Source organism: Lethenteron reissneri, chromosome 11 (genome assembly GCF_015708825.2).
Source record: "Lethenteron reissneri isolate LAM-NWPU_2019-01 chromosome 11, ASM1570882v1, whole genome shotgun sequence".
Lineage (NCBI taxonomy): Eukaryota > Metazoa > Chordata > Hyperoartia > Petromyzontiformes > Petromyzontidae > Lethenteron > Lethenteron reissneri.
The window spans coordinates 6,374,233-6,401,674 of record NC_083789.1 but is presented as its reverse complement, the minus strand read 5'-3'; the positions used below and the strand labels follow the sequence as shown (position 1 = coordinate 6,401,674).

The following is a 27,442-nucleotide window of genomic DNA, read 5'->3' as shown; positions in this document are numbered from 1 at the left end:
TTGAAGGGCTGTCGCTCAGAGGCTCGCTTTGAGTCGCAGCGCGTTTCTTATTTACTCGACGTCCGCGTGTTGCTGCGCAAGCGCGGCGGATAGAGATTACTACTCTGCACAGATTGCCTCGGTGTCCACCAGTCAAGCGGCCTCCAGAAGTTGATTCGAGGAAAGCGGAGGAGCCACGAGTCGCTTGCCGTGCTTCCTCTCGCTGTTGTTCGGCGCTTCGGTGATGAGAAGGAATTTGCGTTCGGACATCCGCGTCGCCGGGAAGAGGAGGAGATGCGTCGCGATGTACGACGCGCCCTGAGCGCGTTCTCGTTGGTGATCTGCATGCGCTTGGTGCACGCAGGTCAGACACGCACGCGTTCTCTCTCTCACACACACACGCACAAAGACAGTGATCGCCCCCGTATAGCCGTAAGAGACCTCTGGGGCAAAGTCCTGTTCTCGAGCACGTAATAAGAAGGCCGGCGCGGCAAAGACACCGCACATGCGCATGTACTCGCATTCACACTCGCGGACGCATTCACACACGGATTCACAGACGCGTTCGCAGATGGATTCACAGACAAATTCGCAGACAGATTTACAGACTCACAGACGCATTCACACACGGAATCACCAACGCGTTCGAAGATGGATTCACAGTCGCGTTCACAGACACAAAATACGACAACCGCCGTTCACCACTAAGTGGTTGTGACGTTGCCACGGCGCTTGTGCCAGGATAGGTGCACCTTGAGGCCACGTGAAGAAGTGTCGAAGGCTCGCTGGTGGCAGGTCACGGAACAGACCCAGGTGCCATGGGTTGACTGACCGAGATGGCTGACAAGACAGATGCACCACCTGTGCTCCTCACTCTGCTAACTCGCTGCGTTTTAGTCGCCCGGCGCTCGGCTCGTTGTTGTGAGCGTCGCTTACTCGGCTCCGCTGCTTTTGGATGGCGACTGTCTTCTCCTTCTGCCCAGCGGCGTCCTTGACGAGCCGTCTCGCACACACACACACACTGGCATCCCCCATCTAGCCGTCAACAGACTGTTGGGGCATGTGCTGCTAGCGAGCATCACCTATTTAAGCCGACACGGCACACGATGGGGTGGGTGGCCAACACCCCGCCCGGCCGCCCTTCGCTGTCCGGTGCTGTTGTTTTACACACCGCAGCAGGTACTCATTTCATGCTGAGTCGACTTAGGGGGAGGCCCCGGAGCGGTTCAGATACTCACCTCTGATGTTAGCCCGTGGGACGGAATCGAACTCTGGTCAGAATCACAATCATAATATTTATTTATACTGGAGGAATCCAATGAACCATAATGTTCTTTGACACGTAGGCTTTCTAGATTTGAAGCTTTCGTGACTGCAAGGATTCATACTCTTAGGTTTTTTCGGTAAAGGAACGTAGCTAAAAAATAAATAATAAAATATAAATAATAACAATATTAGGAGAAATAATAGAATAATGAATAATAATTATTATTACTTTATTTCTAGTATTTCTTCTATTATTTTTATTATGTATCTTTTAATATTATTTTTACCTACGTGACTTTACCGAAAAAAGAGTACACGTGGGCTTGTTTAACACGTACAAAGCTCCTTTTCACAAACAAACACACACGGTCGCCTGCCTCGTAACGCCAACGCTGTCGCCGCGTGCAGATGGCCTCGTGTTCACGCAGAGCCCACAGAACGCCACGGCCTCAGTGGGAGGCGAACTGTCGCTCTCCTGCGAGGCGGACAGCGCGAGCCTGGGACCGGTCCTCGATTGGCTTCGGGACGGGGCCCCTCTGGGCCACGACGCCGACTCCTCGGGTGGCACCGGCTCGGCGGGGGCTGGCACACATCACTCCATCGCGGAGCTCGCCCTGTCCAAGCACGGCGGCACCGCATTTGTTCACCGCAGCACGCTCACGTACGACCCCCCCCCCTCACTCCTCCTCCTCTTCCAATCCGTGCGGTGTTTTCAAATCTATCGGGGGGGAGCGGTGAAACATTAATACGGTCGGTCGTTGTTCCCAATTCATTCCAATTGTGGCACCGGCGTCAGTGTCGCGAGATGAAGTGCTCCATGCAGAACACTAGGAGAGCAATGGCCCCGCAAAAGGAGGTTTCATAGAGCTACTACCGAGTTCCCGTCAAGTGACGACGCACTACGGGGGCGCTGCACTTTGCCGCGCGCCTTGAGATGTTCATCGTCAAAACTGATCTTCCCCTCTTCTCGACAAACTTAGTCCTCTTTATTGGCGGTCCCGGCGTGGTGATCCTTGCTCTCAGCTGCCCATCGTTGTGGTCCAGCGATTCCACGTCAAACTCAACGTTTAACCTTCTCACGCCGGCTTGTGCCCGCCCTCACAGTCGGGCATATTTGCGGAACACACCACGCCGTCGTTGACCCTGGCCATTGACCGAGCAACCCAACGTTCCTACCAGCTCCCTCCGCAGGAATGTGTTTTAATCGTGCCTGCTGAGATATGTTGTCATTTGTGCATTACAAGTCGAGCTGATGCATTTGAAAGTTGATGATGGATTGATGGTGATGTTGGTTATGATGATGATGATGATGGATTGAGAATCGATGACGGTGAATTGATGACGATAGTTACGATGATGAATTCACAGTTGATGACGGGCCGACACGTCACAATGGTGGCGGTGACGTTGCTGCTGATTGGCTGTCTGCCGCGTGTGTTGTTGCAGTATCCACCGCGTGCAGCAAGGAGACGTCGGCCCTTACTCCTGTCAGGTCACCTTAGCCGGGGGAGTCGTGGTTCGGTCCAAGGAGGGATGGATCCAGGTGGAAGGTAATTACCTCGCCTGGTATACAGGAGGCCGTGGGTTCGATTTCAACCCTGACGCCTGCTGTGTATTTGGAGTTTTTATGTTCTCTCCGTGGTCACGTGGAATTTTCTACGGGTGCTCCGGTATTTCCCGCCACATTTGGAAAGGTGCGTTTAGGGTATTTGGTTGCGAAACATTTCCACGTGATAAGCCACTTCGTTAAGCTTTTCGTTTGTCGCCAAGTTGCTTCTGAAAAATAGCTGTGTAGCTCAGCGGGATTTTACCTGGTAAAATAAAAAATAGTTAAGTTTTAAGATGGATGCGTTTTAATCCGTGGTACGGAACCCGACGGGGTTTAGCTGTCTGATAACATGACGATTTCTAAAATAGTCATGTTTGCTCTAGATTAGTGTCACAACATTTTGGGCAAAAACCCTTGTATAAATATTGCTTCCCAGGGGAGGTCCCTAATAACAACACAAATTCCTCAGACAGTTTTGTTGGATGATCTTCACGACTTATAAAGCCATCCTCATACCGGATGAAAGACAAAACGAGTGCATGAATGCGGTCACATATGCACTCATAAAGCATGACAAAAATGAGTCTCGAGTATCAGTGACACATTCCGGGATAAATAAACGGCATTATTAATAATGATTGTACTGGTATGCATTGCGACTTCATTTGGGCCGAGTGTTTAGGAGCCTAACTCCGGTTTATATTCAAAATATGTTTGTTTACTTGTGATCCTGCATTGGCAGTGATGCACAGGCACACATAACAACAACTAATATCAACACATTCATCAATAACACAGTGGCCCTAAATGCAAATATATAAAACAAGTGACATTTTGGGCAATGCCCGCTATAACCTATCTGGACAAACGCCCACTGTGTGACCATTCTACCGGGGGTAGTGACCTCATGAAAACCCTGGACACTCTTTACAGAAGAGATGTTCCATCTCAATGGATTCTCCAGGTGAAATATTAACAACGTACATTTATTTAATGATTACTATGATTGAAATCCCTTCCGTTCCCTGACCGTGCCAGGCAGGCCGACCATCACAGGGGAGCCTCGGTCTCTGAACGTCAGCCGGGGCGAGCCCTTCACGCTGCGCTGCACTGCACTGGGACCTCCTGAGCCCGTGTTGATCAAGTGGTTCAGCAGCGCAGATGTCCAGCCTCAGCAGCCAGACAACAATGGGTCCTCTCCCTCCGAACTGCACGTGTCTGGTGCGTTTGAGTTTCGTTTTTTTTTTTCGTCGTTTTATATTCTGCGTCACTCGTGCGACTGCATCGCGCAACTCGCAGTCACGGAGGTCCATCCGTATGGAGGCGCTTGTGGACGATGAACGATGAGTGTTTATATGCGTGGGAGAGGGGCAACGCTCGATCCCATACAGATGATACAGAAACAGATGAATCCGCACTCGCTGTGCCACCTTCCTCTGGCAAGCAGGGGGGGGGGGGGGGGCATGGCACCTCGACGCCCAACAGGAAGGGAGTTTCACAATGTTTTGTGTGATCCGCCAAACCCTCGCTACCTCCACAGTGCTGTATCACAGGCCCCGTGCACAGCCACCACCGGTCTGTTGAGGGTTACGATGGTCCTTGAGACATTTGGCCACAAATGACGATTCGGTTACCACCCAGAGTGGCAAACGCTATCAATTATTTTCGAGAATCGTTTTATCTCTAGATGGCAAACATTTACGACGGCAAGGTCGGAGCATTCCGGAGGGGTTAACAACTGATGTGACGCATCCAGGGAACAAGGCTGTAACTAGCAAACATAATCCAGAGAGTGTGTACGCATAGCTCTCTGCTTGTGGTGCCTACTTGTGGCGTTTGCCACCCCCAGCGGTACGGGTCAAGCCCCTGTGCCTTGTTGGCTACAAGGCACAGGCGCTCTGGTGGCAGGCCCCGTGGCATCTCAGCGGCTGCACGAGAGGAAGCTCAAGAGAGGCCCTCGAGAGGGCATTTGCGCTCCCCCCCCCCCCAACACCATCCCTGCTTCAGAAAACTATAACTTATTCCTTTCACCAGTTCAGGTCCCACTGAGAAATGTATCTCTTTTTAGGAGCGACCTGGCGATCGCAAATGATAGCTCAATGAAGTGGCTTATCACGTAGACATTCATAGCAGCGTCCAATTCCTATTAAGCTTTGATGGTGACGACTGCATCGTGTTGCATGGACGCACTCATTGGTGAATACACGAGTTCACGTGTACATGTATGGCCCTTTTTTGCCAATCCGCTGCTGGATAAGGACCTCCGCATGTCGCGGTGGTTATACGATCCATACTTCACCACGCCAGTCAGTGCGTATTTTGTGAAGGTGTGGGGAGCATAGATGAGTATTGAGAGCCACGATACAGAAAATACGCACACAGACACACACCGATTATTTGTTTCTGCAAAGGCTTCTGGTGACAACGTAGCCCCCGCAGCAGCATTGGCCTCTAACCACCCTGATTCGCGCTGGGTGGCGGTCACCGTCCAGACTCGAATCTGCTCAGTTTCCGAGATCTGACTTGATCGGCGCGTCGACGGGTAAAAGTATTGTGCATTCAGTGAAACGTCTCGGTTCGTGAACTTCCTCCCTCGCTTCAACTGGGCGCCTTTTGTTTGTTTTCTGAGTCAATCTCAGCCGGCGTCTCACACACGGCGTCACCTCCAACAAGGAAACTCTCACAAAGCGTTCCTTCCGTGTTCTTTCTTTGCAACGCTTCGCTTTTTGTTTCCGCCACGGTTATCGCATCGCCGAGCCCGGTGTTCAAGCGGCTTCAGGAGTGGCCGCGCAGTTAACCCAGAGCGATTCTCTCTCGTGGCAATCTTTGGGAACGCGACCGCATCCCAAAAGCACGTTGTCTCTGCGTGAGCCCACCGAGGAAAGGGACTTTCGAATAACGACAGCGGGAGGACGCGCATGATCGCACACCACTCGGCTGTGCGCGATGATAACGCGAGAAAATCGTCCTGGCTTCACATTCACCGCACTGAAGCGATGCCCGCGCACTGGCCTTGCCGTCAGAACTCCGGTTCTTGAGACAACACGTGACCGAGCGCGATGGTTATTAAGACACGGTGTTGCCCGGTCGACAATATTCCCTTCCAGTATACCCGATTAGTACAGCCACGACGCTTGCCAGTTCGATTGCGCTCGCACTTTGCTTCACCAGCGGATGAAATAAACCCACCGAGACGCATGACACACCGTTGCTCCTTTTGCAAGGGTGACCTTTGAAGTGGTGGGGCCACATGTCGCTACGGGGCTCGTATAAAACGAAGTAGCTGGGCCACGTTTGGCCCGTGGGCCGTGGCGTTCCCGTACGCGTTGAATGCACGTGGTGATGATGATGATGATGCGACTCGATTTTCAGGAATTTCAGAGACGACGAGTTACTCGTGCCACGCGGCCAACTCCAGGGGCACCAGCGTCTCGAGGGAGGCGCGGATCAACGTGAAGGGTGAGGGCGCGCTGACACCTCTCCCACTGTAGACCGAACCCGAACGTATTCCTCAGTCAGCGCTGGGTCCATTATCAAAACTGTGCAGTGCGCTGGAATTGAGTCCAACGCAGCAACGCCGGTACCAGATCTGGGTAGAAATCAGTTCCTAGCCACCAGAACGCAGATGCCAATTCCCGGACTGTCCGGGTCACACTTGGGACTGGTGGCGACCCTAGGACTGACCTTGCTGTAGCTTCTCCTGGGGAGGAGCGGGGTCAAATGCAACACTTTGTGTGTAAATGATAAAGGAACCTCATCGCGCGAGCACCTCGCATAGCCTCGGTTTGATTCCAATCCATGTGCATCACCAGTGGTGAATTGTTTTTTGAATCTGAATCTGGCCTGGCCCACCACTATATCAACTCGGCCAATCTTAAACGGTGCTCACTCGCAAACCTGACGCGGTGGGCTATGGGGGTGTAGGTTTGTGTGCGCGTGGTCAAAAAGTTCCAGTGAGGCGTCTCGCGTGTCGCTGTGTGTGGGTGGACGTGGCTCTGTCGCAATTCCGATTGCTCGGCAAGACAGATCTCAGATTTCGCAATAAAACACGACCGCCTTTTCAATTCGTTTTGGCGCTGCACGCAACGCTACGGCTCATGGCCCTTTGTCAATCCACTGCTGGATGAAGGCCTCCCAATGTTACGTGCGTCATGGGGGGGAGGGGGTTGTTTCACCATACTTCACCCGGCTGGTTAATGCGGTTTTATTGGAGAGGGAACCAGGACCAGTTCAGGTATCATTTGCCACTGGTGTTTCTTTCTTCTTGGTTCTTTCGGTAAAGTCACGTAGAAGGGAAATAATAAAATAATAAAAATAAAACATAATAAAATAATATAATAACCACAACAACAACAAAAACTGGTGTTTTTGTTGTTGCTAAAATGATCACCTGCAGACGATCCCGGGAGATGGAATGGCCCGTTTGCAAGAGTGTTCCAGGGAGTCACGTGATATGTGCATGGTAGCCAAAGGCAGGATTCAAACTCGGGTGTAACCGGGTTCATGGTGTAATCCACCAACCACTGTGCCATCGCTCTGTCCTCAGGCAACGGTATCATTTATTTGAAAACTAAATTTTGTGTTAATCACTGTCGATGAGTGTCAGTGTGTGCTTCCTTACTGTGGAAGTGGCGGTAGTGGCGAAATTATAAACTCCCCCGGGAGCGGATATGGCGATCTTGAAATGTCAGTCAATTTTTTAAAATAGGGGCCCTACATTGAAATCCAGGAAAATTCCAATTTCCTGGATTTCAAGAGGGGGGGGGGGGGCACGTTTGCCCCCCATCGCAGCCCCCCCCCCCTCTCCGCCCCCGACCTGTGTACGCCACTGAATGGTGGCACGTCGGTTCATGAATTGCGCTACGAACCCCAGCCACCTGAGTTCGACTTCCCGAGTTCGTGCCCGGTGGATGCGCGGAGTCATATCCGAGTGTGGGTGACGCGTCTGTGAAGTGGTGCTGAGATAGTGGAGTGCGATGCTCTTGGTGCTGCTGCTGCTGCCCCCCCCCCTTCCCGCTCCCCCCACCTCCCACCCACAGTTCTGCCGGAGGCTCCCGGGCTGCCCCGGCTGGTGACCGTGAGCACGCGCGACGCTTGGCTCTCGTGGAACCCCAGCTTTGACGGATTCTCTCCGCTACTCGGGTGCCGGGTACAGGTGCGACCCTCGCTTAATTACACTCAACCACAAAGGTCATCCCCCCCCCCCCCCCCGTTAGCCTATGCAGGCTGACGGGGCAAGGGCTGTTGACGAGCGACTGTGAAGCCCGGATATGTTAAACATGAGCGGATCGCTGAACTGCACAAATGACACGCTCTTTCGTGTTGTATGTAAGCGCCTGTCGCTATGCTGCAGGCATGACTATGTAAAAGCACACGGGGCTTGCCAGCCGGCCACGTGTCCCGGTTGAGCCTGACGGACACGTTGCCACCTTGCAGGTCGCGAGAGACGACGGCCAGTGGGCGGACGCCGACAACGACACGGAAGCCAGCGGCTGGGCCCCGGACGACGACACGGGGATGCAGGAGGTGGCAGGGGTCCCCGATGATCCCTCGTACGGGGCCCCCCTGGGCGGCTTGGAGCCCGGCACGGATTACCGGGCCCGCATCGCCTGCCACAACCAGGTCGGCGCGTCGCCATGGTCTCCGTGGGTCAGGCTGCGCACGCGCAAACAAGCCGGTGGGTCCTCCTTCGTTCACCGCTTCCCGTCCTCCTCTTGTCCTTCGTCGGTGGAATTCAAATCCTGGTTGTGGCAGGGGGGGGGGGGCGTGGTGAGGGGGGGGGTTGACTCGGCCCATTGTCCCTCCGCGGTTGGTTTAGAAAAATTTGGTGTCTACCTTTTTGTGGAGAAAGCGCAACGGTTGTCGTCCGATGGAGAGGCTCGCCGCCGCCATGGGGGTGCGGAGTTTCCACCACCGGCTCAGGGATCGCAGACAGGAGCTGAGCACTGCCTCGGTGCTCGGTTGAGCAGGCGATGACTTTGCGTTGTTGGTTTGTGATTCATCCATTGGCTTGGTCGCTAGATGTTAACTCCCTCGCCCCGTATGCCGGATGTTGTGGGTTCGATCCCGATCCTGACGCCTGTACATTCGGAGTTTCCATGTCTCTCTCCCCGTGGTCACGTGGATATTTCTCCCGGGCCTCCAGTTTTTCCATCCACATTTAGAAACATGCGTTTCGATTATGTGGCTGTTATACATTTCCACGTGATAAGCCACTTCCTTGAGCTATCGTTTGTGATAGCCAAGTCGCTTCCTGAAAAATATCTAAATTGCTCAGTGGATCTTACTTGGGAAAAATAAAAATAGAGTAGTTTAGTTTTCTTTCTGCTTGGGGCACTGCCCTTGTCGAGGAGAAGAGACTTGAGATCATCGTAGACCTCAGAAGGGGCACCCATGCAAAGACAAAGATCACCCGTATAGCCTTACCATACTTTTTGGGGAAAGTGCCGTTAGCACCACACCCGACCGCACGCCTTTGTATTCCCAGAAGCGATGCTTACACACTGCGCCAGGAACTAATGTGAGGCTGTGTCGGCCTAGGGGAGGTCCAATACTGATTGAGATCATCATCACTGGGATTGGTCACGAGCGGGAATTGAACTCGGGTGGCCGGGCTCGGAGCGCAGTGTGCTAACCACTGCGCCACCGCTCCCCGTGCATAACAGGTGCTCGGCCAGAGGCAAGACAAAACGTGCCCCCTTCACCAACTCACACTCACCTGTGTGGTGAAGTATAGCCAACCCTCCAACCCCCCAACCCCCCCCCCCCCACCCCCCATGACCGATGCATCTCAAACATGGCTCCCCAGTCCTCAATAAACTTCGTCTAGAATTCTTTATTTGCTTTTAAAATCATATTTTTATGATTTAAAAAAATGTTTGGTAACAACATGATTACTAATCTATTATATAATTACAATAACCCTCCCCCCCCTGCTGCTCTGTTTAAGACCAGAAGCAGGTGGATGGCTTCACTCTACTGGCAAATCGCCCGATGATGCTGGTTGTAACTACCATCGAACCGTCAGTATTCAAATTGTAAATGTTGTGGATTTCCTCTCCAACACACCGGTGGGCTGTAGTAGTACCTAATTGTCGCGTTGTTTACGTGACAAACCTTACTGGCTGTGTCGGGTGGTGGAGGGTTACGACACATTTCTACTTATGCGATCTAACCCAAAAACGTGCATTATGAATATTGGTCGCGAAAGGCTACGTGTTAAACCATAGTTTTACGTTAAAAATAACAATCAATCATCATAAATGTCTTTTTTTTGTCCGCATTGCGTTATAAGGCCGATTGAAATGTTAGGTATTATTGATGGTAATCTTTAGCGAACTCGCCTTCATATGCAAAGTTGCGTGCTTGCTATGAGCGTGTCAGTTGACACCCTGGGTAACCTTGCAAGCGAGATGTTTCGTCTCAAGGGATTTTCCAAGAGAAATATTTTAATAATTAAAAGGAATGAAATTAAATAAAGTGTCAAACCCCTGCAGATAGCTCTCGATTATCCGTGTGACGATTTTCTTGAAAAAACAAAACACTGGGTGTGTGCCCATGTCTTGCCCACATTTGCCATAATTCTCTCAAATTACTGAATTGGGTAACAACATGGCAACATTGCTCTCCACTGGCAGACTCATGGCCACTTGCAGCTCGGTGTTACGTCGCATTGTGCCGCACAGGGACAGCTGCCATTAGGGGATCCCCCTCGGCTTAAAGAGAAGGATAATGATATGCACTGTCCTTGAAGTTGATTGGTCCACACCCGAGACAGCATTCCTTAGAGCCTAGTCTCACATGGCGTCATTTGGTCCAACATCATGTGAGACTAGGCTCTAAGGAAAGCTGTCTCGGGTGTGTCAATCACGTGCACGTAACTCTCCCACTCGACCTGGTGTCTCCCCCGCACCCCCTCCCCTCAACAGCCACCCTCCCTGAGTTCGTCCCGTGGCTGCTCGGCGTGGCGGCTGCCCTGGCAATCCTCGGAGCTGTGGTGGTTGTGGTCTTGTGGAGGAAGAAGAAGCAACAGTTTAGGTTTGAGTTCGCCCACTGCGTCTCTATCCGATCCACGACATTTTTCACGAGCACTGCTTCATAACGGAGGGACAAATACAGAGCAGCATAACGTGTTGGTGCAATGGCATTTCTCTCGGAGCAGGTGGAGAAAGAGAACAGAGAGGCCGACTGACTGACTGACTTAGAGTTGGAGATTGCATTGTACAGGATAGTCCATGTGTTATGTGACCCCCCCCCCCATTAATTCTCTAAAACGTAATATTTTTTAAGGTTTATTTTAAACAGAAATGAACATACAAAGGGAACATTATTTAGGGGTCAATTAATGGGGGGTCACGAGACATATGAACTAAAAACTATTGAACTAAACTATTTGTATTTTACCAAGTAAGGCCCACTGAGCTATAACAGCTCTTTTTCAGAAGCGACCTGGCCACAAATGATAGCTCAACAAAGTGGCTTACAACGTGGAAATGGATAGCAGCCAAATACTTTAAATGCACGTTGATTCTAAATGTGGAGGGTAAAAAACCGGAGGACCCGGAGAAAAATCCACACGATCAAAGGGAGAACACGCAAACTTCAAATATAAAGGCATCAGGTTCGGGATCGAACCCACGACCTCCTGTATACTAGGCGAGGTAGTTAACGTCTCGCCACCGTGGCCCTAAGAAATATGGGACATTTCGAGAACGATTGCCCATGATTAAACCAGCCTCCCAAGTGTAGTGATTTGAGAGTTTCTGCTACATTTGGATTTTGTACTTAATTTGGTTTAATGCCAGCAGCCCTGATGATAAAAAACACCACTTTTTCGCGGTCAGGAAACATGATGGAGGTACAAAAATTGTGATTAAAAGAAGGGGGGGGGGGGAAAGAATAATTTGATATTGAATGCCAATAGGCATTCAATATCAAATAAACCCTTATAAAGTATAATAGATGCATAAACTGGCTTAAAACTGAAAATGGAATTGATCGAATGTGAATTGAGATAAGCACGGTAGGAATGCTAAGCCGCAGGTGCAGAGTTCGTTTAGTTTTGATAAATGACTTTCAGGGGGTGACGACATCACGGCCATGCTGGAGATATCACTTGTCGCACTTTACTCGTAAGCGTGCCGAACCGGTTCGTCTGCATTTGCGCAAACTCGTGGCTAAGTTAGAAGACAATGGTAAAGTAAAGTGGGCTGGGGTGGGACAATGTCACGCACAGGTGATGCTGAGAAGGTGATACTGACCACGCTGCACTATGAACCCCGGAGACCTGGGCTCGATTCCCGGCCACAGCTAAGCATCAGTCAGTGACGAGTGACATCTGAACCGGTCACTCCGCTTCATGAACCTGCAGTGACCAGCATGGTGAAATATGGTCAAATAAGCCCCCCCCCCTCCCCACCAAATGATTATTTTAATGAATGGTTGTTTCTATGGAACCTTTTTTCCATCCTAATGTTTGTTTCTGAATGAATCTTGGTGGTATACACTACTATACAGGACCAGGCACTCGTAAATTAATTCCCCCATTTGTTCGGCTGGCTGTAGCCATTGAGTGTGCAGGCCGTGCAACTGCACCTGTACCTACGGGTCAAGTTCAAGTTTGTTTATGAGACCTCCTTTGCCAGTAGCAAGATATAGTAAAATGGTAAAAACCATTTTACTATATTCAAGTTTGTTTGTTTGTTTGACTGGATGAGAGAGGAGGATGAGTCCCATTGGCATAAGTGACCTGGGTCACCACGATGGCAAAAACAATTTTTTAAAAATAATTACAGCAATGAAGTCAATAGAAATCGGAGCAAAAAAAAATTACAGTCAAATGGGTTAGAGGGTTTCAGGTTCTGGGCTACAAAGAGAGAGGGGTGATTGGACAAGGGGTGGGATCCCCATTTCATCCCATGCGCCACAGGTCATGCTTCTAAACACGCGACGCCACTGCACTTGTCCACGCCAATGAGACACCACCACCATCATCAGGCACTTTGAGAATTGTAATTGCTGATGAGTATTAAACGCATGAAACAGATCTTTTAGCTGCTCTCTACGTACACGTGGAACAAGACATCGATCCATCGATTCATATTGATCCTTAAGCTCACGATGCATGCACTAAATTAACTTGCGTAAGAGTCAATGTTTGTTTCATTATTATTGTTGGAAAGTTTATGGGTGCTGGGTTACGAAGAGAGAGAATTAGACAGAGGGCCTTATTTCATTACTTGCACCGGAACCATTCCAACCTCACCATTCCATCCTCACCATGCCACCCTCACCATGCCACCCTCACCATGCCACTCTCACCATGCCACCCTCACCATGCCACCCTCACCGTGCCACTCTCACCGTGCCACCCTCACCGTGCCACACTCACCGTGCCACCCTCACCGTGCCACCCTCACCGTGCCAACCTCACCGTGCCAGCCTCACCGTGCCACCCTCACCGTGCCACCCTCACCGTGCCAGCCTCACCATCACACCCTCACCATGCCAGCCTCACCATGCCAGTCTAGATTTCTCACTTGTCGGTACCACCTGAGGCTGTATAAACTAAACATTTTTTATTTTACCAAGTAAAGCCCACTGAGCTTTATAGCTCTTTTTCAGAAGTGACCTGGCCACAAATGATAGTTGAACGAAGTGGCGTATCATCACGTGGAAATGTATAGCAGCCAAATACTCTAAACGCACGTTTGTAAATGTGGAGGGAAAAACTGGAGGACCCGGAGAGAAATCCACGCGACCATGGGAGGAACGTGCAAACTCAAAATATATAGGTGTCAGGGTCGGGATCGAACCTACGACCTCCTGTATACCAGGCGAGGTAGTTAACATCTCACCACCATGCATAATTTGAGGACTTCCAATTGTTGTGTGGCCAATAACAATGAACTACGCAATAGCCGTTGGTAAAATGAGTGAGTCCTCAAGTCCAGTGCAGCGCTTCACTCGCCACACAAATACATTGGTGCTGTCCGTGTCGTGGGTGCAGGTCGGAGCTCGGCCCCGCAGCTGCGGACCGGGGGGAGCCGCTCATAGAGATCCCGGAGATTCGGAGATATCGGCGCGACAACCCCGAGCTTACACGTACGTGCGCATTGCGCGTGTGTACGTATGTATGTGCGCATGTGTGTGTTTGTGTTTATTTGTGGTGTAGCGGTTAGTGCGCTGCACTTCAGATCTGGATTCCCGCTCACGGCCAACACCAGTAACGATTATTTGAACTTGTACTGGGCCTCCCCTAGGTCGACTCAACATCAAATGAGTACCTGGTGCAGTGTGTAAACATCGCCACTCGGGAGACAAAGGTGGCCAGGCGTGGTGGTGCTGGCCGCCCGCCCCCTCGTGTGCCACAGTGCCGGCCTTCATCGGTGTTACTCGCTAACAGCACTTGCCCCGACAGTCTGTTAAAGTCTTGATTTGAAGCTTTCGTGACTGCAGGAATCCATCCTCTTTGGTTCTGTCGGTAAAGTCACGTGGGTAGAAAAATAAAATAAAAAATAATATATCACGACGTTTCGATCGCAACACAAGCGGTCGTCCTCAGGCGGAAAAAAAAGTCTGTTAAAGGTTATCCGGGGGGGATCTTTGTCTGCTCTACCAAATGCCCCTTTGCCCCACCCCCCCGACCCACCCAAGTTCAGCAGTAAATCCCTGCTATGGTGCCCCCACCCCACCTCCCACGCCCCACAGCAACAGCTTTACCGAATGAAGTGCCGATCTGGCAAGGCGCCCCGTGGGGGTCAAACGTTCCCCACCAAGGTGTCCGCTCGCTTGCTCTCACCGCCCCGTGCCGTGCCAGCCACGATAGATGCCATTGCGAGGTGGCTCGCAAACCAGCCGTGGAGGACCGTTTCCTTTTCCCCAAGCGGGGGGGTTACGGTGTGTTGCAATGAGGACATGCGCAATGAATCCGACCGTGATGATTATTTTGTTGGCGGATGAGTAAAAAAAATGTTTTGAGGAAGGAACCCCGGTGCAGTGGGGAGGTTTTTGGGGTTTTTAAACTCCCCCCCTCCCACGCAATGGAATTTTAATGACACAAATTTGCAGCTTGCCAAGTTGCTTTACCTGGCACAACAACAAATGCCCTGGTCTGTCCAGTCCTTCCAGTTACGATGAGCAAGCCGAGCTTGTGAGCTCACTGATGCCTGTGTGTGTGTATTCCTTGTCGTAGTGAGCGGCAGTGTAGTGGTTAGCCCGGCGACCCGGGTTCCATTCCCGCTCACGGCCAACACCAATGACGATTATCTGAACCCAATACTTGGTCTCCCCTAGGTCGACTCAGCCTCAAATGATTCCTTAGTGCGGTGTGTCATCATTGCCACCCACCCCCGCGTGTGCTGTACCGGCCTTCATAGGTGCTAACAGCATTTAGTCCAAAAGTCTGTCAAAGATATACAAAGATCTTTACATTTGCGTATATCTGTGAGTGGCCCAACAGGCTGTGGAGACTACAACTCGATCTTTGTCGTTGTGCCTGCAGTGGAGCGATGCGGGCTGAGCAAAGCGCTGTCTCAGAAGCTGAGTGGCGTGCTGCTCAAGAGGCCCTGCCTCCACCTGGGCAGCGTGCTGGGAGAAGGTACGGGCGGGGAGCAGAGGTCGCAACCGGGTACCCGATACCCGTACCCTACCCGATACCCGGCTACCCGTACCCGGCCGGGTACGGGTACCCGTTTACGACCCTGGTGCGGCCGGGTACGGGTAGGCCGTGAGTCACTGGTGAGTAACCGTTTGTCACTCATTTCGGGTAGGGTAGGGGTAGGGAACAGGTACCCGTACCGGCCGGGTACCCATTTGCGACAGTGGTGCGGCCGGGTACGGGTACGGGTAAGGAATCAAAACCCGTTTGCGACCTCTGGCGGGGAACCTCGCGTGAGCCACGGGCCAGGGGTCGGCAACCCGCCGCTCTTTATGAACCGCTCCGTCACGTGATTAATCGTGGACCGCCGGTCTCGTCTTTACGCGCATTGGCGGCTCTTCAAATATTGAGGTTTTTTTTTTACTAAGGGGCCGTCCATTAATGACGTCACGCACCTAGGGGGTCAGACATTTGTGACGATGTGTGAGGAGCGGGCGGGGTTTGAGAAATGTGACGTCACATCAAAATAAATATAGACAACACGTTCTGCTTAATTAAATAGACTTTTTAATAAATGTCTTCAACAGTAAAGCGATTTGAAGCATATTTTATTTTGGGGAGGGGGAGCCGAGTTTTGTGACGTCATATTTGAGGGGGGGGGGGTCTGACTTTTTGTGACGCCGTGTGACGAAGGGGGGGGGGGGGTCAAAAATCGTCCAAAATCGCGTGACGTCATTTATGGACGGCCCCTAAATTCGAAAAAAATGTCCCTTGTTGTTATGGTTGCCAACCCCTGGCCATGAGCGTGCCCCCAATACCCTCGTGCGTACGTATGTTGCACTTCTCTCGCACCGTACGTAGGATAACCGTGTTAATCGGAGGTGGGCATGGCGAGGTTGGGAGTCGTGAGCAAAGTAGATAGACGAAATATTCAGACTGCGGAACTGGGTTGGACGAGGGGGAAATGTTGGGGAGTTTCGAGACTTCAGAAAACAAGAAGTGAAGACACAAGACAACAACGAGGGAGTCAAGAAAGTAGCCAGGGAAGGAGACTGCGGTGGTCGAGACAAGAACGGTTCCGGACCTGACTCCAGATGTTTGGCGATGCACGGCAGAACGCTGTACGCGATGCCATCGTAATTCGTGACGGATACATTCCAGAGATGCTCGTGAGTAGCAAATTTCACGGATTGTGATATTGGCCCACGAAAACCGATCTTGTTAATTAATTAGCTTAAATGAATATATAAATGCGCTATAAAACACGTGGAAATTTACTTGATAAAAAATATTTAAATTAGTTATAAACATAAAATAAATAACAAATACATATTAAAGCTTTAAATAATTGCTTATAAATGAATTGACCTTCATGTCATCACTTTATTTTCTTTCTCGCTCTCTCTCTCTCATGATGCAGCGGTCGTGCAGAGTTCCAGATGCAATTCGCAGCTAGCCAAAATCACGGGGTAGCAAGTGTCGTGAATAACGAGGGAACGCCCCACGTGGACTGCGTGGATTGAGGAGTAGAGGCAGGGAATGCATTGGATTGACAGATTGAAGAGTGATGTAGAACGGGGTGGGGTGGGTGGGAATTGGTGGTGAGGGCAGCCGTGAGATTGTTGTAGACGAGAAGACGGCGATGGAGGAGGGACGTCCTTGTCAGGCCGATCGTCTTCTGCTGAACGGACGGACGGAAGCAGATCCACCGCAAAGGGGGAGGGGGGGTGGGGGCTGTTGCAGTGACAACAGGGACCCAGGTTAGCCTGCTAACGTGTGACCACCATAGGTATTTTGAGAGTCCAATTTTTACTCTTAGGTTTTTTTTCGGTTAAGTCACGTAGGTAAAATATATATCTAAATAATATTAATAATAGAAATAAAATAATAAATCACGACGTTTCGGAGGCAACACAAGCTTCCGTCTTCAGGTGGAACAGTCACATCACAATTGCTGTATCAAGTAAAGAGTCAATTTTTGGCCGTCGGCCAAGCCCAATGTTTCCCCGCCCATTGCTCCAAAGCAAAACAGGGCGACCCGCTCTGCCGTTGTGTCCGTGCGCCGTAACGTCGCGATAATTTCTGTGACGTGCCGTCGCCGGCGACCCCGTGTGCCCAGGCGAGTTCGGCTGCGTGCTCGAAGGGCGGCTCAAGAAGGACGACGGCACCAAGGTTGAAGTCGCCGTCAAAACCATGAAAGGTGAACACGGAACGACTCCCAGATGGTTGCCGAGCAGTCAGAGGGTTGCCACCTGCTGCGGCTTTGACCCCGACGTTGGGTTGACCCCGAGATTTGACCCCGGGGCCATTCCCGGGATTCGGCCATCCGTGTTCCGGTGCCGGCAATTGATTTGAACTGTGAGAGATGTGGTGTTTCGTTCACAACGGTTTACTGTACGACTGAACGGTTTTGATAACAGAGCTTCTAGGCTGACTGACAGATATACATCTGGGTTTGGTCTAGAGTGGAAATGGTGGAGGCACTGTGCTTCCAGGCGGCGGTCGCTCAGAGCTAAGGCTGCCAAACGACCCCAGCTCAGAAAGATTGTCCTGGAGCTTTTGTTAAAATCTGGATTAGAAGATCCCAACTCTTCAGCCAACCGTCTTTCATCAGAAAGCAGTTAACTTCCGAAGACATTTAAAAGTCACGGAGATAGACAGTCTGTCCCTGGTGAGGGAGTACGTGAGCGAATGAGAGGGTGAGCGAGCGTGATGCGAGTTACGTGTGATTAAGGTGAGCGAGTGAGCAAGGCCGCACGTGAGAGAACGTGTGAGCGAGCAAAAGAGTTAGCGAGCGTGCGACTGAATGTGTGTTTAGTGAGAGTGATTGTAGTTGAGTGTGCTCTGAGCGAGGGAATGAGTGCATGAGCGAGTGAGTGAATGAGTTAGCGAGGGAATGAGTGCGTGAGCGAGCGAGCGAATGTGTGCGTGAGTGGGCGAGTGAAAGTGCGTGCGTTAATGAGCGGGTGGGTGGGTGGGTGCGTGCGACAGCTTCATGAAATCTTATTCCTCTGCTTGCAGTAGAGGTTTGCACTTCAAGTGACATCGAGTCGTTCCTGAATGAAGTGCTGGCGATGAAGGACTTCGACCATCCCAACGTCATCCGCCTCCTCGGTGAGTTGAGGGCGGCGAGCGAAGCTCCATTGGAAAGATTTCCCTCGGCCTGCCTGATGGTTTTCCTCCCGGCTTTAGAGCCATCGTTACGCGATCTTTACCTTGATATCCTCTTGTACGATTAACATCGGACAAAAAAGTTAATCGCACACCTGAACCCCGCCCCCCTCGTCCCCCCCCCTATTTCTCTCTCTCTCTCTTCACCTCTCTCTAAATGGACCCGCCCACCCCCCCCACCGCCCCAAACGATTTTGCTCACTACAGAGAGAGTCACTGCCGTTAGAGGAGACAACCTGTTGATCGTCCACACTTCCAATGTACTCTGTCTTGTAACCACTGCACGGACAATGGGGCAAATAATAATAGTTCATTAAAAAAAGTACGTTATTAATTATATTATTACTGAAATAAATTGTTGATACGCATCTATTTAAGTAACAAAAATATACCATTATATTTTGATAATCAAAATGATTAATAATGAAATTATTATTACTTTAATTATATTATTTTCATTAACTTAGTATTACATTCAAGCTATTCGTACGTGATCTGAAATTTATTGCACAATCATTAATAATAATTTATAAGCATGATAATTAATTACTTATCCAGGAATGCCACACTTAGACTTACAACCCACTCTTTTCAGCAGTGTCCCGCCACATTGGGTTCTTGCCTTGAGATGTTTTCTGCCAATCAACGATGTTTATACGTGCGGGAGGAAACCGGAGCACCTGGAGAAAAACCCCACATACGTGAGAGGGGGCAACACTCTATCCCCACAGTGATTGGTCCCCTTGCCTTCTCCTGGCGAGCCAGGGTATGGCACCTCCTGGACGCACACGCTCCACGGGGTGGAAGGGAGTTTCACAACAGCTGTGTGTGCGATGATCCACCAACTCTCACTGCTGCCTCCACACTGCTGGGTTACTGTAGGCGTCTCGAGCACAGTTGAAGGTGCAACGCAGCGACTTCCTGCTCAAATGAGCATTCAGTCGGCGGTTATCTCCTGTTGGCAGCCCTGAGCCAGCGGTGGAGAAGTCCTCATTCATCAATGGGGGTTGAATCTGTCCACGTGACAACCGCCGTGAACTCCCGCCACAGAGTGGCGGCTGCATCATCAACCCCGAAAGAGGGCCGATGGGCTGAATCAACCCCTAACTCGGATGTGAACTCGGCAACCTTCCATCGGGCTACCACCGGGGGCCAGTTTATCATTTTTTTCCCACACCGGCGTCGATGCTCGTGTTGTTTTTGAACACCGCGTTCAGCCCGCAGTCTCCTCCTCCTCCCCGCCGAGTGAGTAAATTATCTCCGAGGCCCCCCTTCCTTCCTTTGCTCCGGTCGCCCCTCGGCGGAGACGGCACGTCGCCGCGCGGGAGGTGACGTGCAAGAAATAAAATGACGATGGGGGAGCGGGCGCAAGCCCGAACAACGCGCGAGTGAGGCGCGGCGACAGGCCTCAGCATGTTTTTTTTTTTAAAATGAGAAGCAGGAGCTCGTGCGGGCTGTGCCCCAAGGCTAACGGGTGAGGTATGTTGCCAATTATTAGAAAACGGGTTTTAATGATAGCATCTACACCCAGGGGGCAGGGCAGATCGTTGGGGTGACCCTTCCCTTCCAACCGGTTCCTGGAATGAAATGCGTCGGACAATGTGTGGAAATCAGCGAGTGTGATCTTCGCACTCGGGCTCACCTCCACTGTGTGCTCAGAGATTTTGAGTTACAAAAGAAAAAATTCCGCTGTAAGACTTTTTTTTTTAGCCGCGCCGGTTTTTTTTTTTATGCATTCTTTCCTTTTTAAGGCTTTCAAGTTAAAAGATTTGGAATTCCACTAACTTATGGCGGAGGAGGCAGAGTCTCTCCATAGGACAACCACTGGAGAAAATGTCCACAGAATGGTAACTCGCTTAAACGACCCTAGAGGGAGGGATGATGGGCTGGGGGTCGACCCACAGCAACGATTTCTTTTACGAAGGGCGGCAGAAAGGAGAGCCGTCCTCACGCAATCCTCATCTTGATACGTTTGTGCGCGAGCCGGGGTCGCGTGACCCGCGCGACGTGCGCAACGCACGCAACGACAACGCTCGTACACTGCATCCAAATGGGCACGCGCAGAGATGCACGTGCATCTGTTGAAGTCTCGCCCTCTTCTCCATTGCCCGTTCTCTTCCCCCCCCTCACCCCTCTACACCTTCCCGTCCCTCCCCTATAGCTCTTTCATGGACCTCTATGAACCTCTCTATCGCGGTCTCTCATTCCCGAGCCTTGAAACTCCCCTGCCATCTAACGCATTCTATTATTTTACCGTTTTGAATAGACAAAAAAGATACATACAAGGCTTGTATAGGTGCAGCTTGACATCTTGTTGCCTAGGAAACGGTACCGACCTAATCCCCCCCCCCCCTCCCACACCTCTGTGTGGAAAAACAAATGCTGCAAAATCAAGCGTTTTGAACCGGCAAACTCGCAGAGCATTTTCAACAACTTTGTGGGTCTCATTCATCGCGAGCGTATTTTCTCACCCCCCGTGCCCCCCCCACCCCTCGCAGGCGTCTGCCTGGAGGTGTGCCCCGACCAGCGGCTGCCCCGTCCCATGGCCGTGCTGCCCTTCATGAGACACGGGGACCTGCACAGCTTCCTCAAGCGCGCGCGCTTCACACGCACGCCCGTGGTAACGCCGCCGTTAAAAGCCGCAATTGATTAAAAAACAAAAATGTAATTAAAAAATATAAAAATATTTACAAAAACAATTGTGTGGTGGCCAGCCGGCTCGGAGGTCGAAGTGCCGAGCTGCCACCACTGAGGGTCCTGGGTTCGAATCGAGGCAGGTGCACGTGATTAAAGCGCGGTGGGCTACGTACGGTGCGAAAGAAGTTCAACGTACATAGATGACGGGGGTTGCCGAGTGTAGTGAGTCGATGGCATCTCAGCCCGGTCACCAATGACTACACACACACACAAAAAACATTACATTTGGTTCTGCACTTTATTTGGCTAAATTCCCACTCGTCACTTGTGTGTGGACCAGAGATCACCTGAAGGGATATTTGATGATAATGAATATGTCCGTGTGGAAATCATATTGGCCATGGCAATGGACTGAGAGATCATGCGTGTGCGCGAACACTTGGTGGATTTGCGTGTAGTGGTTAGCGCACTGCTGTGCTACAAACTCCGACGACCCGAGTTCGAATCCCGCTCACAGCCAACATCAGTGACGAATGTTTGAATCGGTGCAAGGCCTCCCTAGGTTGTTCTCAGCCATAAACTGAGTCCCTTCTACGATGTGTAAACATCAGCATTGGGGAAACAAAGGCGGCCGGACGTGTTGCTGGCCACCCACCCTAAACTTAACAGGTGCTCGCTACCAGCAACTCGCCCCAACAGTCTCGCTATAGGCTATGTGGGTGATATTTGCCTTTGTGTGCCCGTGTGCGTGCATGCGTGTGCGGAACAGTACATGCCTCTGCAGACCCTGCTGCAGTTCATGGTGGACATCTCACGAGGGATGGAGTACCTCTCCGCCAACAACTTCGTCCACCGAGACCTGGCCGCCCGGAACTGCATGTGAGTCCAGGCCCGGCGCACAACTTCACTTCGCCGGCCATCGTGGCCATATCGTGCATCGGCAAACAGTTTCGTAAAAAAGGGAAAAAAAATACTTATACAGAGTTTGTCGCTTCATGCCGAGCACCGCCGGTCTCGGCCACTGCCCCGTCCACCCCAACTCCCCTGCCCTCCCCGCAGGCTACACGAAGACCTGACCGTGTGCGTCGCCGACTTCGGCCTCACCAAGAAGATCTACAGCGGCGACTACTACCGCCAGGGCCAGATCTCCCGCATGCCCGTCAAGTGGCTCGCGCCCGAGTGCATGGCCGACCGCCTCTACACGGCCAAGAGCGACGTGGTGAGCGACGCGGTGAGGGCGGTAACGGGACGCGCCGGCCGCCAAACCGCCTCGGTTCTCTAATCGCCGTCGTCTCGTCGTTTTGCGACAGTGGGCGTTTGGCGTGACCATGTGGGAGATCGTGACGAGGGGACAGGCGCCGTACCCCGGCGTGGCGAACCACGAGATGTTCGACTTCCTGGTGACCGGGAAGCGGCTCAAGCAGCCGCCGGACTGCCTGGACGAGCTGTGAGTGCCACCCCCCCCTCCGCCACCACACGCTGCGTCAATGAACAGCACTCCGGTAGTAGGAAGCCACTGCAGCTGTGCACGTTGAAATCATCGAGGGTTTAAAAGCCGTTTCTTTTCGACTGCTGTTGGTGTTTAGTTTGTTGGTACGTCCGCCGCACCTCCGCTTAGCACGGTTGGCTACGAAGGAGACATCACAGCGACAGACGCCGCCAATACGATTGAAGAAGAACGGGCATCTTTCACTGACAGAAGTGACTGAGATTTGTGCGTTGCCTCTCACCAACCCATTTGACTCACGCCACGCGTTTTACGACACGCGTTCCATGCGGTTGCGTATTCAAAACAACATCCTCAGCCGTGCGCTTCACTTCCTTTGCCCAGAGTCTAGGATCGTCCCTCTTTTTGTTTCCTCTTCCCTTCCCTTTCTTATAACATTTTGTAATTTACCACCACTGCCCCCCCCACCGCTCCCATCCAACCTCCTTCCACAATCGATAGTTAATTGTGTGTAATTACGGTGTAATGTTTAGCAGCACACCGAACTTGCAATCCGTAGGCCAAACGGTTCAATATCCCAGAGCGACAGACAGGTAGAAATGGAAAAGTTTCTCGGATTCCGCCACCTCTGTCTAAGCGGGTACACCACGGTTAGTCGAGGTTGCGTGTGGTGGGGTGAAGTGTGAGCACTCTCGCCTCTTTTCGAAAACGTGTAGTCGGCGTGGAAGTGCGGTCCGCGTACCCTCTAGAGTTCGTTCTCAAGACCTTCCCGCAAGTGGAAGCCCGTCAGCCAGCAGTCGCGCGCGGCGAGCAATTTCGGGGCCGCACCTTTATCCTCGACCTACCGGTGCAGGTTCGCCATCATGAGCGACTGCTGGAGCATGAAGGCCGGCTGCCGCCCCACGTTCCCCGTGCTGCGCGAGCGGCTCGAGGAGTTGCTGGCCGACCTGCCGCCCCTGTCGCGTCGCGAGGACGTCCTGTACGGCAACGTGCCGTCCCACCACGACGCCCCGCAGCCCAGCGGCGGTGACAGCAGGGACGACGGCGACGGCGGCGGTGACAGCGGCTGCGGGGCCGCCGTCGGCATCTACTGCAGCGGCGCCAGCGGCAAAGACGATCGCGCAGACGACGACGACGCTGCCGCCGCTGCCGTCGACAAAAGGGGCAATGACTACGGAGACTCGCTTCCCGCCAAGGCCGCCACCGCCGCCGCCGCCTCCTCGGTTCCTCCGCCCAAGCCGGCGCGGCTGAACGAGCACGTTGGGCCGCCTGCGCCGGTGGCGACGGCCGAGTGGATCGCGGCGGCACGGCTCGCTGATCTGCCAGCGCCCGCGGTGGCGGCGGTGGTGCCAATGCGGGCGCCAGAATCTCGGGGGGCGGAGGGCGTAGTGACGGCCGGCTCCTCCGAAAGGAGCTCCCTACTGGAGGGGAAGCCGCCCCCCTCTCCCACAATCCCCCCTCTGTTGACAGAGGCTGAGGCTGAGCGGCAGTGATGGCCCCGATGTTGTCAGAACTGAAAAGGAACTGAAATTATTAATTGGTCCTTGATGCAATTTTTTTTATTTCATTTTACCAGGTAAGGTCAACTGAGCTATACAGTTATTTTTTCAGAAGCGACCTGGCCACAAATGATAGCTCAACGAAGTGGCTTATCATGCAGAAATGTACAGCAGCCATGTACTCAAAAACGCATTTTTCTAAATGCATTTAGGGAGGGGAAAAAACTGGGGGGAAAAAACAGGGGGGAAAAACTGGTGGAACCAGAGAAAAATCCACGCGACCACGGCGTCAGGGTCAGGATCGAACCCACGACCTCCCGTGTACCAGGCGAGGGAGTTAACATCTCGCCACAATGCAGCGGATGGACCGCAGAGTTCGAGCGTGACTTGGGAGGTGCGGCGTCAGAGTGAATGTTTTTTTTTTATAACAATCCTCTGCATTGCACGAGTGACATTACGCCCGATACCCTTCCCCCTGCATGGCACGGTCACCTTTTGACCCTTCTACAAGGTACGTTGCTGCCTGTGAGCGGCGTTCAGCCTCAACAGGCTAATAAATGTTACGACTTATTCACAGATGGGGGCGGTGAAACATTACGATTTTTAAAAACTGCAGTTTCGAAAAAAAGATTCACCCCGTTTGTTGGACGTGGGGGGGGGGGGGTGCTGTAGTGCAGTGTGTGCTGCTCTCTGTTGGTTGTATGATAATATCATTTCAGTCATGGAAGAGGTTGTACGCCAGGGCATCATTTATACGGCAGGTCCGTTCACAGTGAGAATGGGCCCTTTTAGTCTGTAGGACACAAACATTCAGCGTTGTGGCTTACAAACGAAGTCTGCTTTATGCCGGGATGGGCATAAAGCGCAAACTCGAATCTTTCGTGGACTTTTAGTTTAACAGCTCATTCGCTTAGACATTTCATTGGAGTCGCAAGCTGATGAGTCTGGTGATGTATGTACGTAGACAGTCGTGATAAATCAGAGGTGTGATGTATTAAGATATTAAGGAATGGAGGCCGCACTGGACAATCGCTGAAAGGTCAGTTCGAGGCAACGCGAGTCTCTTCTCGTCCTGCTGCGGGTCACATTCTGAGCGCCCACAGTGGCGTAGCCATCAAGTGTGCAGGCGGTGCAAGTGTGCAGGCGGTGCAAGTGTGCAGGTGGTGCAACTGCACCGGGAGCCCACGGGCCGGAGAGCCCCAGGCGCCGGGCTACGTGAAAATTGTAATGCCCCCCCCCCCCCCATTTCTATGCCTTGTGCCAATCCCCCCCCCCCCCCCCATTGCTAAACCACGTTACGCCACTGAGCGGCCAGCCTGTGTTTTGAATGCGCAACTGCAAGGAACGCATCTTATAAAACGAGCTTGCGCGAGTCAATTGGGTCTGTGACTGGCGACAACATCAACACACATCTCGGTCGCTTCTGTCAGTGAGAGAGGCCTGTGCTGTGATGACAACGGTCTTCTACTTCTTGCGTGCGGCTGCTGATGGAAGTTGCAGAGCAACAACTACAATCTCACATTCAGGTGGTCAAGCCGGATGACCGCTGAGCGTTATCGCCGTGATGTCTCCGTATGTGTGGATCGGGAATTGCGCCCAATCACAACAGTGTTTGGGCGTGATACAATTACAAAGAGTGCGTTTGCCAGGTCAAAACATGTTCCTCTCCAGTGCCCGATTAGTGCGGCTAATGTGCTGGCAGTGATTGATAAATACAGGAAGGGATGGGTCTTGTCTCACTCTCGTATGTTCCCCACCCACGAGTCAAGGAGTCAACACAATGCCCTTCAACACAATGCACGTCAACACAATGCGCGTCAACACAATGCACGTCAACACAATGCCCGTCAACACAATGCGCGTGAACACCACAATGCGTGTCTAGAAGTGTTGCGCGTGCCACGAGGAGTTCCAATCTGCGGGTGCCGGAGCGGTAGAGTTGGGTGAGTCGAAATCTGCGGCGGTCGAATATTGTCGTGAAAGCCGCCTTTCAGAAATGCCGCGGGTACGTATTTGTATAAAACCGTGGCCAAAGCCATGAAATTTAAATTGAACACAAAAAATAATAAAAACAATTTAAATGTCGAGCGTCGCTATAAAACCAGTCCAGTTGGGCCGGTTCCACTCCTCCTCTCGCCATGGTGATGCACACACCACGTCTCCCACGTGGCTTGCTCGTGTACACTTTCTGCTTCGCCCACCGCAAGGGTGGCACAGTCGGGGTTTTTTTTACAATCGGGTTTAATTGTCTTGTTATATTAAACCCGATCATATGAGATTGGGAGAAATCCGGTTTAATTGGTTCTAATTGCAGAACCGCACTTCGCCAACTTCTCAACGATGGGCTTCATCCATTCCAAGCGAAGGAACTCACTGGCGCCCACGATTGTGGAGAAGCTCCTCGTGTTCATCACGACCAACCTGCCCGCCGAATTCTACGACTACCCCGTGCCCGACGGCCCCCGAGTACGATAGCAGCACCGACGAGGAAGCAGCCTAAGCCTTGGATCAGAGTTTCGTATTCATTAAACCAGGTTTTAATTGCCCGAAATCGGGTTTAATTGTATTAAAGAAAAAACCCGATGCCTGCCGCTGGAAAAATCGGGGTTTTTTCCACCCATGGCCCACCGTGGCTCTGTCGCCCGAGTTTGACTCCGGTCTGTGGCTCTGGACAAGCCCAAGCAGCAGCAGCAGGAGGCCATCAAGCGCTGGGGGAGGGTACGGGCTGTGAGTGTGAGACTTGCCACTTCACAATAACCGGGACATGTCAATCGTGGGAAGAACGTCCTCGCTATTTTACCGTCGCGAGAGCAGAGAGCTCGACGCGAACGCTTTGTGTGGCGTGGTGGAATTGTGAATGTTTCCCTCTGGGATTTTTGCACACAGCGTTGATATACGGTGCTTTTTCTGGAAGATGTTGCTGTTTTTTTCCTGGATTGTTCTGTTTGTAGTCACTTTAAGATGTTTCTTGTTCATGTTTTTGTTTGTTGCGGTTGCACCCGATTCAAGAGCCGAATGGCTCACAGGGTTATACCTAATAAATGAAATTGAAAAAAAAATAGAAATTATTACGCAACCGACTAAAGCCGGGACTTTTAATGTCCTAAGAAGACTTCGTATAGATGTCCTACGACAGCCGCTGCCTCAACAAGAGGACGATGCAATGCTGGGACATCGAGGACAGGTGGCAACCCGAGTTGTGTGAGAGAGCGAGTAAGCGGTATCCAGTATCTCTGGCTGCCTACCCACTCATGCACCTGCTCGCCAAACTGCGTGCCAGCATGTCCACCTGCATA

The 27,442-nt window shown here is 51.9% G+C and overlaps 1 protein-coding gene across 3 annotated transcripts; it reads left to right on the top strand.

The window, feature by feature from the left end:
- Positions 1-27,442, top strand: LOC133341355 (tyrosine-protein kinase receptor TYRO3-like). Of its 3 annotated transcripts, none has more exons than XM_061549907.1 (17): positions 1-343; positions 1,654-1,906; positions 2,692-2,795; positions 3,833-4,015; positions 6,167-6,253; positions 7,834-7,949; positions 8,231-8,471; positions 10,723-10,831; positions 13,803-13,897; positions 15,297-15,392; positions 17,512-17,592; positions 18,417-18,506; positions 21,062-21,183; positions 21,970-22,079; positions 22,260-22,419; positions 22,511-22,647; positions 23,501-27,442. In XM_061549907.1, exons 1-17 carry the CDS (start codon positions 274-276, stop codon positions 24,138-24,140), a joined length of 2,694 nt encoding a protein of 897 aa, XP_061405891.1. In that variant the 5' UTR covers positions 1-273; the 3' UTR covers positions 24,141-27,442. The 3 variants fall into 3 exon arrangements, with proteins under 3 accessions (XP_061405891.1, XP_061405890.1, XP_061405892.1); XM_061549906.1 differs by having other exon boundaries at positions 18,414-18,506; XM_061549908.1 differs by lacking the exon at positions 1-343 and having other exon boundaries at positions 1,758-1,906; positions 3,837-4,015; positions 18,414-18,506.

What these genes read in the sequence shown, in the direction of transcription:
- LOC133341355 (XM_061549906.1), top strand. Translation starts at nt 274, where the DNA reads ATGCGTCGCGATGTACGACGCGCCCTGAGCGCGTTCTCGTTGGTGATC. An exon ending in GGGCAGCGTGCTGGGAGAAG is followed by an intron (nt 15,393 to 17,511) that starts GTACGGGCGGGG and finishes CCGTGTGCCCAG; the next exon opens with GCGAGTTCGGCTGCGTGCTC. An exon ending in CAACGTCATCCGCCTCCTCG is followed by an intron (nt 18,507 to 21,061) that starts GTGAGTTGAGGG and finishes CACCCCTCGCAG; the next exon opens with GCGTCTGCCTGGAGGTGTGC.